Source organism: Salmo salar, chromosome ssa18, assembly GCF_905237065.1.
Source record: "Salmo salar chromosome ssa18, Ssal_v3.1, whole genome shotgun sequence".
NCBI lineage: Eukaryota > Metazoa > Chordata > Actinopteri > Salmoniformes > Salmonidae > Salmo > Salmo salar.
Genome location: NC_059459.1, coordinates 1,751,750 through 1,770,739, shown reverse-complemented (window position 1 = coordinate 1,770,739; position 18,990 = coordinate 1,751,750). Strand labels below are relative to the sequence as shown.

General features: G+C 41.7%; 1 protein-coding gene across 3 annotated transcripts in view; it reads left to right on the top strand.

Annotated features, from left to right (window-relative positions):
* Window positions 1-18,990, top strand: part of smoc2 (SPARC related modular calcium binding 2) — an 81,868-nt gene that overhangs the window by 25,830 nt on the left and 37,048 nt on the right. For 2 of the 3 annotated variants that reach the window (XM_045700637.1, XM_045700636.1), the window contains exons 3-7: window positions 4,116-4,222; window positions 8,443-8,542; window positions 9,502-9,546; window positions 12,953-13,036; window positions 13,593-13,667. In XM_045700637.1, the coding sequence (XP_045556593.1) occupies window positions 4,116-4,222; window positions 8,443-8,542; window positions 9,502-9,546; window positions 12,953-13,036; window positions 13,593-13,667 (411 nt within the window). The remainder of the gene's footprint in view (window positions 1-4,115; window positions 4,223-8,442; window positions 8,543-9,501; window positions 9,547-12,952; window positions 13,037-13,592; window positions 13,668-18,990) is intronic. The other variant, XM_014154436.2, reaches the window with a different exon arrangement.

The window sequence follows — 18,990 nt, the reverse complement described above, 5'->3', positions numbered from 1 at the left end:
TGTAGACAGTCGACGTGTAGAAGAATGAACACCATTCTAGTTTATTGCGTTGATGAAGTTCTTGAATGATTTGTATTAGATGTGTATATGTGTTGCAGGATGTGTATCCTTTGCTTTATGTTTCTTTTTACATTATTTCCTTTCCTTTCTATCCAATCACAATGTCAAACTGTGGGTGAAGCATCCTCATCAATTAGAAACAGATTTTTTATCCTCCGTCTGATGGAACAGAATAAATTATGTGACAGGTGTCTGAATGAAATGCCTTGACAAGAGTTAATGCGGTCGTTTTCATTATATAGATTATATATGCATGCTAGCATAGACATATATGGGACCGATGGCAGATTTGGGATGAAAAGCATAATGCAATCGGAACCCAACAAGGTCAGGCAGCTCACAGACCCACTCATTGTGCGAGTGGTGGTAGGAAGACCCCATAGAATCCTAGCATCCCCAATTCTGCACCTCCTACTCCTCTGCTGCACTCACTAGAAAGTCACAGGGGAGGATTGCGGGCAGGGTGGACTTGGACAAAAATTCGGGCCTGGCATATTATCCACACCTGCCCACATCAATGCGCGGGCCGCCAACTCACCTTTGTTCGCCTCTCTGTCGTGCGCTCTATCTATCTTAGCATCTTTTATCCTGTCACATTGTGCCTCTTTTTGTATGTCTGCTTAAGTCATATACATTATAAATGCCAAGCTAACGACTTAGGCTATATTGAAAATTAGTGCCTGGATATCTGTTCCCCTACCTTAAGTTTTAATTACTATTACAGGGCTCCAGACTAATATTTTCCCCTGGTGTCACTGGTGCCACTATCTTCTACAGTTGGTGGCACCAGCCCATGATTTGGTCGGACCCAAGTCATGAGTAATCATCTTCTAAAATAATTAATAGTGCTTTAATAGGAAGTGTAATAAATGGACTACTAATGTATACAGGACATAAGTTGTTCAATCTAACACGTCCAAGCAGGAATGCATGATTCAATTTATTTTGATGTGCAACCTAATAAGGTGATTGTCATGAATTTTGGGTTGACAATTAGACTATAGTTGCTATATTTTACTGTCAAAATAGGACTCCAGAATTTCAAGATTTATTTTGTGTTCAATAGAGAGGAATTACATACATCTTTATGTACTCTAACTAATATCAGGATATTAACATTTGGGGTTCAACACCTGAGGAAAAAACTCAAACGACGTTAAAGATGCATTCTGGGATCTTAAGCACAACAAATTCGTAACATATTGCACAAATTGGATTTGTAACATATCACACGAATTGCAAAATTCATGATCCACCAGTAACTGTAATGTCCTAAAAAAAAAATGCACAGTTGTAGGCTATTACCCATGAGACCTATATATGCCTATGACCGTGCGCCACTCCAAATCTCAAAGCCATATAAAATATCTTGGTTGTAAAATAGATGCTATTGAGCGGAATATTGAGAGTTGAGAAATGTAAATGATTCCTACAGAAAGCGGAGACCCTCCTCTCCGACAGGGACAAAGCATCCAAAGCTGTGTTTTTCCTGCAATTGCATTTTGAAATGCTATACAACCAGAACGGATTTTTCACTCGAGCTCATGGAGGGAGAGGAGAGTGGCTCGCTCATCACAGCAGCAGGCTCCAGTGAAACAAGCACAGTGGCAGGACAGGCACTTCATTACAGGAATTATCAAGATAATGCACTTTACTGTTTGACCAATTCATGGTTTTAGTCGCCCAAAAAACAGGACGTTTTGAGTGAGTTGACAATGTATAATGTGCTCTTTCTGCATTTATAGGTACCTTTTAAAAAGGTTTTATGATCCATGATCTTGGCTGTCTAATTGATGACAGAGTCGGAGCAGATCTCTTTGCTGATGCCGCGTTTGACTTTGAATGTGAGTTTGCATGACCTCAGCTCAGTCAGTCAGAGAACCGAGCCGGCCGTTGCCCACTGAGCAGCCAAAGGCTCATTATAGATTAGTATAACAAAGGAATTGTGCAAAAAAATCGTAATAAAAAAATGTATTAATAGGCTTATGGGCCATGTCACCTTTTATATAAAAAATATATTTTAGGGGTGTCAACCCACCCCCAAAAATAATTGTCCAGCCCATCTGGCATTTGTCAGAATTGCCAGATGGCCAATCTGCCCAACTGCAAAAAAAACAAAACGTAACATGACAAAAAACTATTTTTCACATTTATGCTTGTGCTGGGTTGCCACAGCAACTGCTTTGAGCGGGACATCTGGATGTGGCCAACAAAGAAAGGGAGGAGAGAGAATGGAGGATTCCAGCTAGGAGGGCTGAAAGGGACAAGGGTTCATGAAAGTCCTATTGTATGAGTAAATAACATAGATGCTGGGGGGAGTCTAAAACCCCATCCATTCCTTGGGGCAAGACCCACAAAGTGACTTTTCCAGACTGAAGCCCAGGCCAGTTGGGACCAGAAATAACCCAGAGGTCAGCAGAGACTAGGCGGCTTTGGAAGCACAGAGTTGTGTTTGTGCGTTCGGGATGGAGCGAAAGGCGAGACTGGCACCACATTTGTTTTCTATCACAAAGCAGAGCTCAGATGATTCAACTGTCCTATCATTTTTTCCAGTCGTCGGGTATTTGGTTGGAGCACCCTAGTGAAGGACGAGAGGTTTGGGTTTTTTCCACTGAAGCTAACTTTAGACAAGTCCCTGTTTCCCTCCCTCCGGAACATTGTCTTGCCTTGCCCCCTCTTCCACGCCTGTGACAGTGGTGCACACACACACACAAACACTCAGGCTGAAATAAACCAGCACACTTTCTCTCCAAAGACAAAGAGCCAGCGACAAAGAGCCTCCTCCCCAGACCGGAGACAACTTTTAAACGTTTTAGCATGCGTCATTGTTTTCACTTGATTCGAACCAGCCAGCCAGGTTTGCATTATGGGTAATGTGTCACACATAGTAATAGTCAGCTGTGGCATCAACACACCATCCACTATAGCTCCTGACAGGGCAATCTGATCTGAGGCCATTACCATAAGAGAAGAAAAATAGGACCCATTTTTACATCCAAGAACCCTTAAAGGCCAGGAGAGAAAAAAGAAATGACCAGAAACTAAACTGTTTTGGAGTGGGGTTTAAAGAGAGGGAGGGAAAGAGAATGAGAGAGATGGAGTGGGGTCTAGAGAATGGGGTTGAGAGAGAGAGAGAGAGAGAGAGAGAGAGAGAGAGAGAGAGGGGATGCTGTGGGGTGTAGAGTGTGAAGAGATGGAGTGGGGTTTAGAGAGAAAGGAAGAGGTGGACATCCCAACGTTCCGACCTTCCAGAAAATGTTTTCCGTGCATCAGCCCTTTTCTGAGCTAGGCCAAGACTGGAATGTACTCCAGGAGAGAGAGGGAAAGTGATCTGTCCAGCCCCGTAATGGCTTTACCACTTGACCATTGGACTGGCTTTTGCAGAGGCCTGTCTGCTACTAATAAGATGGCGATGTTGGTTCGATTCCCAGCCACACAAGCATCTGCCACTTCCGAAACAGATTGAATTATTTCCCCTCTGTCTTAGGAAAGAGAAAGAAAGACTCTCTTCATAATATGAATATGTGATTCAATGTCTCACTCTGTCTTTTAACCATATTTATTGTCTTGGCTTTTTAGTGAATGTCATAAAATTCACGAGTATTTCAACTAGTGGATTTTAACAGAGTATTTGAAGTCCACATGTAGATATGACTAGTTGGATTCTTATTGAGGTGGAGTCTGTCCGCTCTTGCTGGACATGCAATGATTGTTATGATTTTTGTTGCCCAGACAGTAGTGCTGCGATTCAATTCATAGCGCAGTGCACTGAACAGCCAACAATGATGCTTTTAAAGGCATTTTCCCAGATGTTCGTGTATATCACATTCACGGTAAACGCTGCGAATGTGGGCTCAATCGGAAATTACCTTAAAATGTCAAGCATGGATTGGATTGAATCCCAGCCTAGTTGTTTTTATAAACAGTGTTTTCTAGACATATGATTGGTTGAAATATTATATTGTTTATTATATGATTGGTTGGATTATTATTTAGTTTAGTATATGATTGGTTGGATTACTGGATGTGTGATGATTATGATGTCTGTGCCGCAGATACATCCAGATGTGTGGCAGAGAAGAAGTACACGGAACAGCAGGCCAAGAAGCTCTTCCCTCAGGTGTTTGTACCTGTCTGCAACCCAGACGGAACGTACAGTGAGGTAAGATAGAGTGCAATTATAGGAGCTCGATCAGCATTTCTCAATCCTCTCCTTGAGTACCCCCAGCCATTTCAAGTTTTTCATATATTTTAACATTTACATTTTAGTCATTTAGCAGACACTCTTTTCCAGAGTGACTTACATGAGCAATTAGGGTTAAGTGCATTGCTCAAGGGAACATCAACAGCGTTTTCCAACTAGTCGGCTCAGGGATTTGAACCAGCAACTTTTTGGTTATTGGTACCGCATGCTTACCTGCTAGGCTATATATGCCAGAACTTAATCGGGTGTTTTAGTTCTGTTTATCAAATATGTAGAATCACTGGGGATACTTGAGGACAGGTTTGGGAAACACTGATACTGTAGATTGGATTTGAATTATTTGGTGTTTTTGACAAGGCCGTCAGTCGCCTTGTGCACTTAAAGGCTTAAGAAATTAATTGAGAATAAAACTTGAGTTATTGTGAAAAAAGCAATATAAAACTAAACAGATTAGCAGTTCAAAGGTTCTAAAAACAACCTCACATGTTTCAAGAACATACCTGTTTTACACTTTGGGTTGAGCAATTAACTATTAGGTACACTTGGAGTGTGACCTGCCATGCAAATCTTAACCAATCTCATTTAACACACAATTGAAACAATTAACCAAACAATTAATTGCATGAGATGATACTTATTGAAAGTTCTCTCATGTCAATCAAACAAGTCCCCAGGCTATGTGCGCTAATTCCTCAATTGGGTAGTTCTGCTGTCTGTGAAGACATTGACAGGCTGTAGGTTGATTCTGCTGCTACAATTGGTAGTGTGCAGCATGCTCCAATCATTTGTGCTGCTAGGCAGCTGTCCCGAGTTAGTGGGCATGATTGAAATCCAAACCCAACCCTCAAATATCCCAGGAAATCAGCAACGTCATTTTCACAAAATCTTTGTTTTGGAAAATACTTAATGACCAGATTTATCCCACTACTTACAGCTGTTAGTCAATTTTGGGACTAGAATTGATATTTACGACTACTACCGATGCCACAGTTCATTTATCTAGTCGTTTCTTTTATTGTTCAGCCGCTCTTTAAATATGGAAGGATTTGAATGAATCAATACAAAACAGAAACACACTTGCCCTTAAATAACTTGCATACTTTAAGAGTACAAGTGCTCTAGTGACGGAGCATTTCCTTCACTTCTGAAATGTTTTGTTTTAAGAGCATCTTAAAGATTGCTGCAATGAAAAGTGATACAAATTAAATCTTTACACAGGCAGCCCAATGCTGATATTTTGCCATTAATTGGTCTTTCGACCCATCAGATCAGAAAATTGGACAAATTATCAGAATTGGGCTGCCTGTGTTAACACAGCTAGGGAGTCTGCTGCCAATACAGTTAAGTTTTGAAGGCCTTAATCATCCAGCACACAGTCAATAAACACATCTCTTTGCAGTTCCCCATATTACCTCAAGAGGACAGCCCCCTGACTTTATCTAAGTCCTCCTGTAGTTCCCCTTTCGGTATATCGGCAACTGCGGGAGTGCCTCCACCGCACTCCCAGGACACTGCAGCCTAGGCACTGAGGGCAGTAGGTAGCCCTTAAGAGTGGTGGGCCAGTAATCGAAAGGTCACTGGTTTGAATCTCCAAGCCAACTAGGTGAAAAAAATCTGTTGATATGCCCTTGAGCAAGGCACTAAACCCTAATTGCGCCTGTAATTCACTCTGGATAAGAGAGTCTGCTAAATGACTAAAATGGAACTGCTGTACTCCTCAGCAGGAACAGAACCGCTTCCCCTTTTCAGGGGTCTTCCATGCTGGTCCTCCAGAGGATATACACCAGTTGCCACCCGCCCACATCCTGTTGAACCATGGCTTGGTGCTGGTAGACGATGGCCTTGACATTGCTTGCTCTTGCAAAAATGTCTCAGTTTAAAGCCTACAAAAAAAGCCCCCAAAACCGCAAGGGGTAAATATCCAACCACTGCCTCCATACGTGACAAGGCTGGCCATCCCCTCAAAATAAACTGAGAATAAACCTTTTTTTAAAAGTGTTTGAGCAAGCTAAAACAAACCAGATTGCCGGTTCAAAATAAAAAAAGAACCTCACTTTTTAGAACATACTGAATATACCTGTAATATACTCTGGTTTGAGCAATTAACTAATTAGGTACACCTGTAATGTGACCTGCCATGCAAAACTAGCCAATCTGCTCAGTTAACACACAATTGAAGCAATTAACTGCATGAGCTGATACTGATAGAAGGCACTTAAATATGGAAATATTTGAATGACGAATGAATGAATCAATTCAAAATATACAAACGATCTGGGCCCGGTTTCCTGATAGCGATGGAACTTAGTGTCACGATTGTGTGGAGAGAAGGACCAAGGCACAGCGTGCTCTGAGTTATATTTTATTAAGTGAAACTTTGAATAAAACAAATAAAGACACAACGAACCGTGACTTCAGAAGTGCTACATGCACTAACTCAAAACAAGATCCCACAAAACACAGTGTGGAAATGGCTGCCTAAATATGATCCCCAATCAGAGACAACGATAAACAGCTGCCTCTGATTGGGAACCATACCAGGCCAACATAGACATAAAACCACCTAGATAACCCACCCTAGTCACACCCTGACCTAACCGACATACAGAATAAAAGGCTCTCTATGGTCAGGGCATGACACTCAGGCTTACAAGTGTTTTAACGATGCACCTTTCCTACAATGGCTGAAAATGTAACATGTGTTTCCCAAAACACCATGCAGAGAGAACGGCTGTTAAGTGGAGCATGTGTCGATACTGATAGGATCGAAAGAAAGACAGTGCTGCTCTGGGATCAGCTTTCTCCATTAAAATCTTACCTTAACATTATAATTATTTCATAATACTGACGATGAATAAGCTCCTAGAGAGATATTACCACCTACGGCTGCAAATATTGAAGCGGCTTATTCTAATGCTTACCCAATAAAAATACTCTAAATCACCGATTTGGCAAATCATTGCGCACCTGTTACGATACACATCATGATATTACAGACAGTAGCCTACAAGTAGCAAATTGGAACTCAATTGATTGAACATTAAATGTATTTCAATATTATTTCCTACTGTTTATATTGTAATGCAGTCACCTCAGTTTTCACTTGAATCGTCTTTTTATACATCGCTTGTTTGTATCAATGAACAGTCATACGAAAATGGCTCACCTTTTAACCAGGTACATTTCTATGGCAATGAATCCTTCAGAACTAACCTGCTGCGGGGCAGGCTAACTCACAGCTAACTCCACTTACCCTGAATGAAATGACTGAACCACGAGTTGAGCACCAATGAAATGACTTGCCCATGGATTGATTTTTCATCATTGTCTCAATGAAGAGTTCGGCGTTCGACTAGCCATGTGCGACATGCATGCATAGTTACAAGCCTCCTAGAGGCTTGTAACTATATGAGCAATATCCAGTTGTATTATGGATGAAGCCGGAGCTGGAATGTGAAGTTAACTGAAGCTGATTAGCTTTAGAAAACACTAAGTAGATCTAGATCGCTTCGTAGGATACCCCTATGACGTTATCGGCGGTCACAGAGAGATGGGTAAACCATGTGATTCTATGTTTAGCGGAGATCTTCTTTGTATACATTTATGCTGCAAGGCAAAAATGTATCTAACGATGCACTTAGCTGTTCTATGAGCGGTCTGAGGCAGGTGTTCGATTACGAGAATTTTCAAGTGCAACGTTAATAACATTGGTCTTGGGAAACAGTTTGGAGATTTAACGATGCTCCTACGAAGGTTCTAACGATGAACTTAGCCTAGATACCTTTGGGAAACCAGCCCTGCTCTTAAAGCGATACTTTGGGATTTGGCAATAAGGTCTCTGTGTCCAGTATGAAGGGAGTTAGAGGTAGTTTCGCAAGCCAATGCTAACTAGCGTTAGCGCAATGAGATAACCATAGACTTCCAGTCATTGCACTAATATTAGTTAGCAATTGCGCTAGCACTAGTTAGCAACTTCTTTCAAACTGTAAGCAGAGACATACAATTTTTATTCACGAGTTCAACTGACTGGGGAAGAAGACAAAGGGCCTCATTGCCAAAATCACAAAGTATCCCTTTAAATAACTATACTTTAAAATACTCCAATGTCTCTAGTGAAGGAGCTTTTCCTTCAGCGTTATCCTGTGCTGAGCTCCTATGCCATGCTGTGTTGGTTACAGGTGCAGTGTCATAGTTACACAGGCTACTGTTGGTGTGTCACGCCCAATGGCCGTCCTATCAGTGGCTCAGCCGTGGCCAATAAGAAACCCCGATGCCAAGGTAGGTACACTCCTCCCAACCTGGGTCCTTTTAATATATTTTTTTGTTAGAGACCATCTAGTTGTTACTGTAGCTGTATATTCTGTGGGTGTCTACTTGCACAATTGTGTGTGTGTTAACGTGTTCATTTTCTGGCACTTTTTAGTTACAATGTTGTCGCAATGTTGTTGTTGATTGATCAGTTGCTGACAGTGGAGAACCATATCCAAATAGTACAGTAGTGATGTGTATTGTAATTTAGCTTTAGCACCATGTAGCTGAGTAACAATGACAATGCTTGCTCAATCCACTTACGTAGGGAACCAACTTGACATTCTTTTGATTATGAGACATATTTGTGTGGACCACCATGTAATGCCCTTCCCTATGGGAAAGTCAGGATCCAGCAGACCTTGGGCTTTGAGGGTTAGGTGTGCATCCCAAATGTCACTCTTTTCCCTATGGAGCACAGTTATTTTGACCAGAGCCAGTAAGGGCTATTCAGTATAAAGGGAATAATGTGCCATTTAGGACGCAACCTAGGAGTCCGAGGATGTTGCTCAATTCATGGGCTACATGGTGTAAATAGGCCCAGCAGAAAATCTTGCAGTGGAGTTGAGCAACAAAGTTAAACTGCACGGAATGTGAGCGTTCCTGGATAACAGAGTCTGCCAAACAATCAAATAACCAATGCCACATGTCCCTATATTTCCCTCTTTGGAGCTCAATTGGAAGTCAGTGTGATTTCAGTTGTGAGGCAACTACAGAGATCTCAGGGTATGGGTTTGGGTTTGCAGTCCATGTTGGTGTCACAGTATGAGGCCAATGATTGAAAGCATGGCGGATATAGGAGCCACTGGTTGGTGTTCTAGGACTCTTGGGTCGTGTTCATTAGGCACCAAATGAAGAAAACTGACTGAAACGGAGAGTGACTACCTGGACTTGTCCAATAAGAAACACTAACTGCTTTCCATTTTCAGGGTCAAAACATGAGAGAGCTAGCACAAGAGAACCCGGAAAAGCAGGTAAGTACTTAGTACATTAGTACCTTGACAATAACATGATCAAACTGTTGTTTTTGGTATATTTTATGTGTGTCTATAGTGGGTGTGCATTCATCCATGCCTAAGGGAGTGTGTGAGTGAGTGCATGTGTGTGCTTGTGTGCATGCACCTGTGTGTGTTTGAATCTGTAATATATGTACATCATACAGGAAGGTCACCTGTTATAGCCTGCCTTTCCAATATTTTGACAATTGAAAGAGTGCAAGAGAGCAGCCTCAGGGCTGGAATAAAAGACAGCTTGTTACACAGTAACTAGGCCAGAGAGAAGAGAGGCTGTGTTTGGCTTGTATAAAGTTTACTCCCAGCAGCTAGACTAAAGGGATTTTCACACTACTGAGCCAAACCAGGTCAAGCCAAACCAAACTGTATTGAGCTGGCCTGGTTACACATCCACCATAGTTGCTGGAACCATAATGAAAAAGACAATGTGGAAAGAAATATCAAGCCTGTAAAGTTTGATTCGGGGTCAGCACAATATTGTGAAAAGGGCATAAGACCCCATTGCATTTCTGCTTGTCTTTACCAGACACCAGACAGAGATATTGAAGGGCCCTCAGAGTGGCAGAACTCACCAACTTAACTCACCAACACAAATAATGTTCTTTCCTTTCAGCAGCAGTGTCCTCAGAAACAGCAGATACAAGAATCTTCTCAGTCCTCCCTAACATTTTACCTCCTTTATCCTCTGATTTTACCTCTCCTTTACCTCTCCCTAGCCTCTCTACCTCACAATTGAGTTTCATTTTAAGGGCATGCTGATTTGAAATCCTGTGAATTCTGTGAAGGATGTTGTTAATTGGGGGGAGGTTTCCGATTGATTCCAGAACCCGGTGTCGTGATATTCTTTGCTGTGTGACGTTTATGTCTGCGCCTCTTTTCAGTTAACAGCTTAAACCTAGAGCATGTAGGTTGTTTGAGCCCAGCCAAGTCATTACCCATACTGTAGGTCAACTGTTATTAGAGTCAGAGAAAATGCAAATGCAGAAGCCAGAGAAAGAGAGTGCATCCTAAATGGCACCATTTTCTCTATGTAGTGCACTACTTTTGGTCAAAAGTAGTGCACTACATAAGGAATAGGGTGCCATTTCAGTCAATTGAAATAAATTAATTTGGCCCTAATCTATGTTGGTCACATATACCTTTTAATAAAAGGTAGGGGCATGGATTAGAAAACCAGTCAGTATCTGGTGTGACCACCATTGGTATCTTGCAGCACGACACATCTCCTTCGCACAGTGTTGATCAGGCTGTTGACTGTGGCCTGTGGAATGTTGTCCCACTCCTCTTCAATGGCTGTGCGATGTTGCTGGATATTGGTGGGAACTGGAACACGCTGTCATACACGTCGATCCAGAGCATCCCAAACATGCTCAATGGGTGACATGTCTGGTGAGAGATTTGTTGCTGGGAGATTTTCAGCTTCCAGGAATTGTGTACAGATCCTTGCGACATGGGGTCGTGAATTATCATGCTGAAACATGAGGTGATATGATGAATGGCACGACAACGGCCCTCAGGATCTCATCATGTTATCTCTGTGCATTCAAATTGCAATTGAAAAACTGCAATTGTGTTCATTGTCCGTAGCTTATGCCTACTCATACCATAAAGCCACCACCACCATGGGGCACTCTGTTCACAACGTTGACATCAGCAAACCGCTGGCCCACACAACACCACACACGTGGTCTGTGGTTGTGAGGCCAGTTGGACATACTGCCAAATTCTCTAAAATGACTTATGGTAGAGAATGTAATATTAAATTATCTGGCAACAGCTTTGGTGGACATTACTGCTGTCAGCATGCCAATTGCACTCTCCCTCCAAACTTGAGACATCTGTGGCATTGTGTTTTGTGACAAAATTGCTATTTTTAGAGTGTCCTCTTCTGGTCCCCAGCACGAGGTGCACCTGTGTAATGATCACGCTGTTTAATCAGCTTCTTGATATTCCACACCTGTCAGGTGGATGGAATATCTTGGCAAAGGAGAAATGCTCACTAACAGGGATGTTAACACATTTGTGCACAACGTGAGAGAAATACACTTTTTGGGCATATAGAAAATTACTAGGATCTTTTATTTCAGCTCATGAAACACTTTACATGTTGCGTTTATATTTTTGTTCAGTATAAAACACAGAAAAATCTAGTTTTTGACTGCATTCGTACATATTTCATACACATTCTGAAATAATTGGTCACTGAAGACTGACAGTAACTAATGCTGTGTAACAACAAATGGCATGTGATTTTCCTACTACACACAAAAAAAGGAATTACAGCCATAAAAACCTTACAAATTAGTGTTTATTAGAGGTTTATGTTAAATCCAAGTCCTTTTCAGAATCTCATTTCCGGTGTAGTGCTATGACTTCCTGTGCATTTCTGAATTAATTTGTAACTGAAGGCTGACAGGGTTCAAGTGAATTCAATCCCAAAAGCTTTATTGTCCATTGAATTAACATACGATGGAACATTCTTCAATCTCTCTAGTTCCCATAAGCCTGTGTCCCCAGTCAGTCCCTACAGTGGTTGAGCCCTCCTCTGTGACCTGCTGTGAGGTTACCCACACCTGCGCTTCACACTAACGAGCCAGAACCCAACTAGCCCCCTAGCCCAGTCCTCCCTTCCCCCCCCTCAAAATCAAACAAACAAACAGAGCCTAAACGAACACCAAGCCCAACCCTAACCCTCTTGTTAATTGATTCATCTGGAACATGTGTGCGCCTGGATGTTGCATAGTTCTCTGGTTGGACCTTGCACGCCTTCTCCTCTCCTTCCTCCTGTTCTTCAGCTGGCGTTACATACATGCACGTACACACATAAACGTACACACGCATGCACGCACACAAACTCATGCATTCCCCACATGCAGATCCACAGAGGGATGGAGAAGTGTATACCACAGAGTAGTGTCAGCCTTTAGCAATGTTCACATCCCTTCTCATTAACTTTGGGTTAGGACCTCAATAAGTGTACTGTATGTAGGGCTGCATCCTAGCTTGAGATGTACTGTATACATATATAACTTTCCCATACATTTTCCATTGATAAAAGGGGATGGTGTGGGTGTCTGAAGTTAGGTATTGGTATTATGTGTCTTTGAATAGCCACTAACTGGAGTTTAATGATGATGATGAGTATTATGAAAGCTCTGTAATCTTGATGTCCAACTATGACCACTATATGTACTGTACATCCACTGACACCTTGAGTGCACCTCTTCTCCTCTATCACCCCTCTCACTCTTTCAATCCTCCAGTCTCTCTCTCTCTCTCTCTCTCTACCTCTCTTGGCCGGGCAATGTGCAAATCTGTAATGGTTGATTTAGTGCTGTGAAAATCTAGCGTACACTCTCAATTGTAGTTTCCTTGCAAATCTTTTCCATTCTAAACGCAGATGAGTCAGCCGGCCTAGTGGGGGAGCCGAATTCCCCGACAGACGAGGAAGGTGAGCTCTTCTTCTTCCTTTCTGGGCCCTGTTCGATTAGTTCAGAAATGCATCCTTCCTTCCTTACCTTCAAGTAATTACAAATCTGAATTGGTTGGGCACTTTAAATAATGGCACTTTAATACTGTTTACATATCTTACATTACTCATATCACATGTATATACTGTATTTTATACCATCTACTGAACCTTGCCTAGGTAGTTGTTGGGGAATTGTTAGATTACTTGTTAGATATTACTGTACTGCCGGAACTAGAAGCACAAGCATTTCGCTACACTTGCATTAACATCTGCTAACCATGTGTATGTGACCAATAAAATTTGATTTGATAAAAGTAATAAATTAGTAACCTTGTTTTCACCTCAACAATACAAGAAAGGACATTTCTTCAGTATTCGAAAAGGGTCTGAACAAGGAGCAGAACATGTTCCTAGGCTGTCATTGAAAATAAGAGTTTGTTCTTAACTGACTTGCCTAGTTAAATAAAGGTTAAAAAAATAAACTCATGTGATGGATAATGTGTGTTTGATTGAATATTCTGTAATTTTCTTTCAGACATCATTTCTCAGTACCCCACCCTCTGGACAGAGCAGGTCCGCAGCCGGCAGAACAACAGGACCAGAACACAATGTGAGTTCAAGAGACATTTCTACCTATCCAATGATTGTTTTTTAGATTGCATTGTGAACTGAATTGATGAAGCTCTGTGAGTTTTGTGAGAATATCTTAGTAGAAGAAAGACTTTCATTATGATTAAGTATTTTATGAGAGTATTGAATGGGATACACCAATCTATATGATATTAGTATATGGGATGAGTATGCTGCATTCGCAATTGATGATGGTTTTGAGCTCTGTCTGTCTTTTTTCTTATGCCATGTGCCTGTAATTGTCAGCATTGCAGTATCCTCTCCATTCCCCTGGCTCTATCTATCCTCTAACACACAGATTGATCTCATTGCATGGATCAATGGCGTTTTATTTATTCCCATCTACTCATTTGGGGAAGATTACTGCTGTATGAAACAATGTTATTTTTGGTGTCTATGTCATGATACGTGTGTGTGTGCGCATGTGCATGCATGCGTGTGTGTGAATCACTCAGTCTTGATTTTCGACCAATGAAAACGTTGCAAACGCAGTGTTGATGGTTTTGATTACCCAATGAACTCCCATGTGCTCCTTGTGGGGTATTGGATTTCTATCTATTAAAATATTATCAAAAGAGAGACACACAGAGAGAACAATAGTAAAGAGAGACAGAGGAAGAGAGAGTTAAGAGAGCAAAGGAGGTATTTAGTGTCTTTCGTGTGGCTAAAGCTCTTGTAAAATGAAAACAAACAAAGACAAAGGGGATATGCATTATCCTACTGTTGATTCCAAGCCCAGAGAGAAGCCACAAAGAAGAAGTAGAGGAAAGAAAGAAGAAATGTTGAAAGCCCCAATGGCCCAGAGGAGCTCTTTAAAAAAATGTGTTGGCATAGAAGTTTAATGCTTTAAAGCTTTGCTGGAGAGCTGTGTGGCATAGGGAAAATTCGGCTACAGGGAGTGATCTGATTGATTTCTGGTGGGACTCTTGGAGAGATATCTTTCTTCGGTGGAGCCAAAGTAAGTCCCTACTACTGGGTTTGGGAATGTTTAAGGAAAAATATGCAGACATAAAAGCTAGTTGCTTTAGATACCGTAGATGTAGCATTTTTCTCTCTGGGAAAATGTGTGTGTGTGTGTGCGTGTGTGTGTGTGTAAATATTTACTTAACTTGAGCACAGGGACCTCTGTTCAGTCATTAGCCCTTTAATGCCGGTAAACAGTGCAGTGGGGGGCTGATAAAGCGGTCTGCACACACTGTCTCTGAACACTCCTCCTCCTCCGTTGCTTCCTTTCCTCTCCTTTAAAAAATAAAATAAAATAAAATTGTATTGGTCACATACACATATGTTGCAGATGTTATCGCGGGTGTAGCAAAATGCTTGTGTTCCTAGCGCCAAGAGTGCAGTAATACCTAACAATATAAAACAATACACGTAAATCCCCAAAATTAAGAAATATTAGATGAGCAATGTCAGAGTCTGGAGAGCCTTTCGGTTCCGGAGCTGCAATTGCAGTACCAGGTGGTGATACAGCCTGACAGGATGCTCTCAATGGTGCATTTGTAGAAGTTTGTGAGGGCCTAAGGTGGCAAGCCAAATGTCTTCAGCCTCTTGAGGTTGAAGAGGCGCTGTTGCGCCTTCTTCACCGCACTGTCTGTGTGGATGGACCATTTCAGGTTGTCAGTGATGTGCACACCGAGGAACTTGAATCTTTTAACCCCATCCACTGAGACCTTGTTGATGTGGATGGGGGTGTGCTCCCTCTGCTGTCTCCTGAAGTCCAGGTTCAGCTCCTTTGTTTTGTTGACGTTCAGGGAGAGGTTATTTTCTTGGCACCACTCTGATAGGGCGCTCACCTCCTCCCTTTAGGCTGTCTTATCCTTGTTGGTAATCAGGCTTACCACTGTTGTCGTCTGCAGACTTGATGATTGTGTTGGAGACATGCGTGGCCAAGCAGTCATGGGTGAACAGGCAGTACAGGAGGGGGCTGAGCACACACCATTGTGGGGCCCCCGTGTTGAGGATCAGCATAGCGGAGGTGTTGTAGCCTCCCTTCACCACCTGGGGTTGACCTGTCAGGAAGTCCAGGACCCAGTAGCACAGGGTGGGGTTCCGACCCAGGGCCCCAAGGTTAGTGTTGAGCTTGGAGGACACTATGGTGTTGAAGGCTGAGCTGTTGTCAATTAACAGAATTCTTACATAGGTATTCCTCTTGTCCAGATGGGATAGGGCAGTGTACAGTACAATGGTGATTGCATCATCTGTGGATCTGTTGGGGCGTTTTGCTAATTGTAGTGGGTCTAGGTTGTTGGGTAAGGTGGAGGTGATATGATCCTTATCCTTAACTAGCCTCTCAAAGCTCTTCATGATGACAGAAGTGTGTGCTACGGGGCAATTAGTAATTTAGTTTAGTTACCTTTGCTTTCTTAGGTACAGGAACAATGTAGGGATGGGCATGAGTAATCAAGTACTCGAGTACTCGAACTGACCTCAATGCTCGATCTTTAAACAGATAATTTTTTTTCTAATACTGTAAAACTATTTGGTCGAAATTTTGTCTTGAAGACAACGTTACTTTGCTTTGACTCTAGTGTTCCATTTGTACATGTGCATTTCAGGGACACAACAAAAAAATAAACCAAGCCAAGCATCACACAGTTCTGCTCACTAAATTCCCTTTCCCCTCCATGTCTCACTACTCACTCAATTGTGTACCGACTGCTCCCTCTACACACACGTGCTGTGTACGCCTACAGAAATAAATGCTTATAAAAATGTATCTAACTGATGGGAAACACAAGCTACATTCCTTGCCAAATGATGACAATTTTATTACAAATTCTAAATGGACTGGTTGACTGAAGTATGGATATATGTGTTTCCAACAATGAACTGTAGATTTGGAATATTTGTCATTAGTTGTTTAGGGTACTGGTACTAGTCAAAATTTTCACAAAGTCAAAATTGGCAATATTGTAAAAATGCATGAAAACAAAAAATTGCTTTTTGGTCTTAATTTAAGGTTAGGCATAAGGCTAACAGTGTGGTTCAGGTCAGGGTTAGGTTTAAAATCAGATTTTAAGAAGCAAACTTGTAGAAACAGGCAGGGTTTATTACCCCCCTAAACATAGACAGGTTCCACAATGAAAACATGGAAAAAGTTATTAGTTTGATGAAGACTAAGAGCGTATTTTCATCAGAATCATTAAGCCTAGGCCTACTCCCCAAACAGATGTCTTGGCCATAATTCATCCCCATGTAGTGTTCAATGTAGAAGGAACAGGCATAATAAACTCTATCTGCATATCAAAAAGAAGACCTGTTTGATTTTGGTTTGTAACCCTTGCCAAATTGAGCCTATTTCACATTATCACTCTAAGAGTGACTGTTCCAGACACGAGACACGAATGGCTTTGCACTATTCTGTTCTATTTTATTTTGATATTTTACATCATGTTTTTTTTACTATAAAATAGGTGTCTTTCCTGTGATCAGGGCTCGGGAAATAAGGGGTCTTGTCTACAAAATTAACAAAACAAGGCTATGCCATTGCACAGCGATAGGCTTCTACAAGTAAGCGCCACACTGCTGAGGTTACTACCTTTTTGAAGATGTTCCACAATGTTAACCAGTTGATTTTACAGTTTTCAATAAATACATCTTAAATGGCACTTGTTTTTTTATTGACTGAATGAATATGGGGCAATTTAGCAATTAGTATGTGTTGTCTGTAATGGTTATGATAAATTAGGCATTGTTGCTCGCTGTTGGCATATTGATAAATATGAACATTTTCTGAAAATAGCAACAACAACAAAAACTATTTTTTTGGAGTACTCGAGTACTATAAAAAAACATGCAAGTACTAGAACAGTCAAAAAGGTAAAATGCCCATCCCTAAAAGAATGGTGGACATCTTGAAGCAAGTGAGGTCAACAGACTGGGATAGGGAGAGATTGAATATGTCCATAAACAGTCCAGCCAGCAGGTCTGCGCATGCTCTGAGGACACGGTTAGGAATGCCGTCTTGCAAGGGTTAACACGCCTTTTGGTTTTGGGTAAGTTCTTATCGTAACAGTGGGAACAACATCCTCTATGCACTTCCTGATGATCTCAGCCACCGAGTCAGTGTATACGTCAATGTTATTCTCAGTGGCAACCCGGAACATATCCCAGTCTGTGTGATCAAAACAATCTTGAAGCATAGATTCCGATTGGTCAGACCGATGTTACCACAGGTACTTCCTTTTTAAGTTTCTGCCTAAAGAAAAGGAGGCGTAATGGAGGTGTGATCTGATTTGCTGAAGGGAGTGCAGGGGAGGGCCTTGTAGCCACCCCGGAAGGGGGAGTAGCAATGGTCAATAATTTTTGTTGGTGATGTGTTGGAAATACTTTGGTAGCGGTTCTTCAGATTTGCTTTATTAACCTGTTAGGGCTAGGGGGCAGTATTGACACGGCTGGATAAAAAACATACCCGATTTAATCTGGTTACCACTCCTACCCAGTAACTAGAATATGCATATACTTATTACATATGGATAGAAAACACCCTACATTTTCTAAAACTGTTTGAATGGTGTCTGTGAGTATAACAGAACTCAAATGGCAGGTCAAAACCTGAGAGATTCCTTTACAGGAAGTGGCCTGTCTGACCATTTCTTGAACTTCTTTTCCATCTCTATCATTTACTAAGGATCTCTGCTCTAACGTGACACTTCCCACGTCGTCCATAGGCGCTCAGAGCCCGGGAAAAAACAGAATGTCGTCATTCCAGCCCCAGGCTGAAACACATTATCGCCTTTCTCAAGTGGCCGATCAAGGGACACTGGGCTTATGCGCGTGACCCCGACCGCCCCGCCTTTGGGATTTTTTCCTCTGTTTGCCAAAAAGGAGATTCCCTGTCGGAATATTATCGCTTTTCTACGAGAAAAATGTCGTAAAAATTGATTTTAAACAGCGGTTGACATGCTTCGAAGTACGGTAATGGAATATTTTGAAATTTATTGTCACGAATTGCGCCATGCGCGCGACACTTCTTTACTATTTCGGATAGTGTCTGGAACGCATGAACAAAACGCCGCTATTCGGATATAACGATGGATTATTTTGGACCAAACCAACATTTGTTATTGAAGTAGCAGTCCTGGGTGTGCATTCTGACGAAGACAACAAAAGGTAATCAAACTTTTATAATAGTAAACCTGATATTGGTGAGTGCTAAACTTGCCAGGTGTCTAAATAGCGAGCCCGTGATGCCTGGGCTATGTACTTAGAATATTGCAAAATGTGCTTTCACCAAAAAGCTATTTTAAAATCGGACATATCGAGTGCATAGAGGAGGTCTGTATCTATAATTCTTAAAA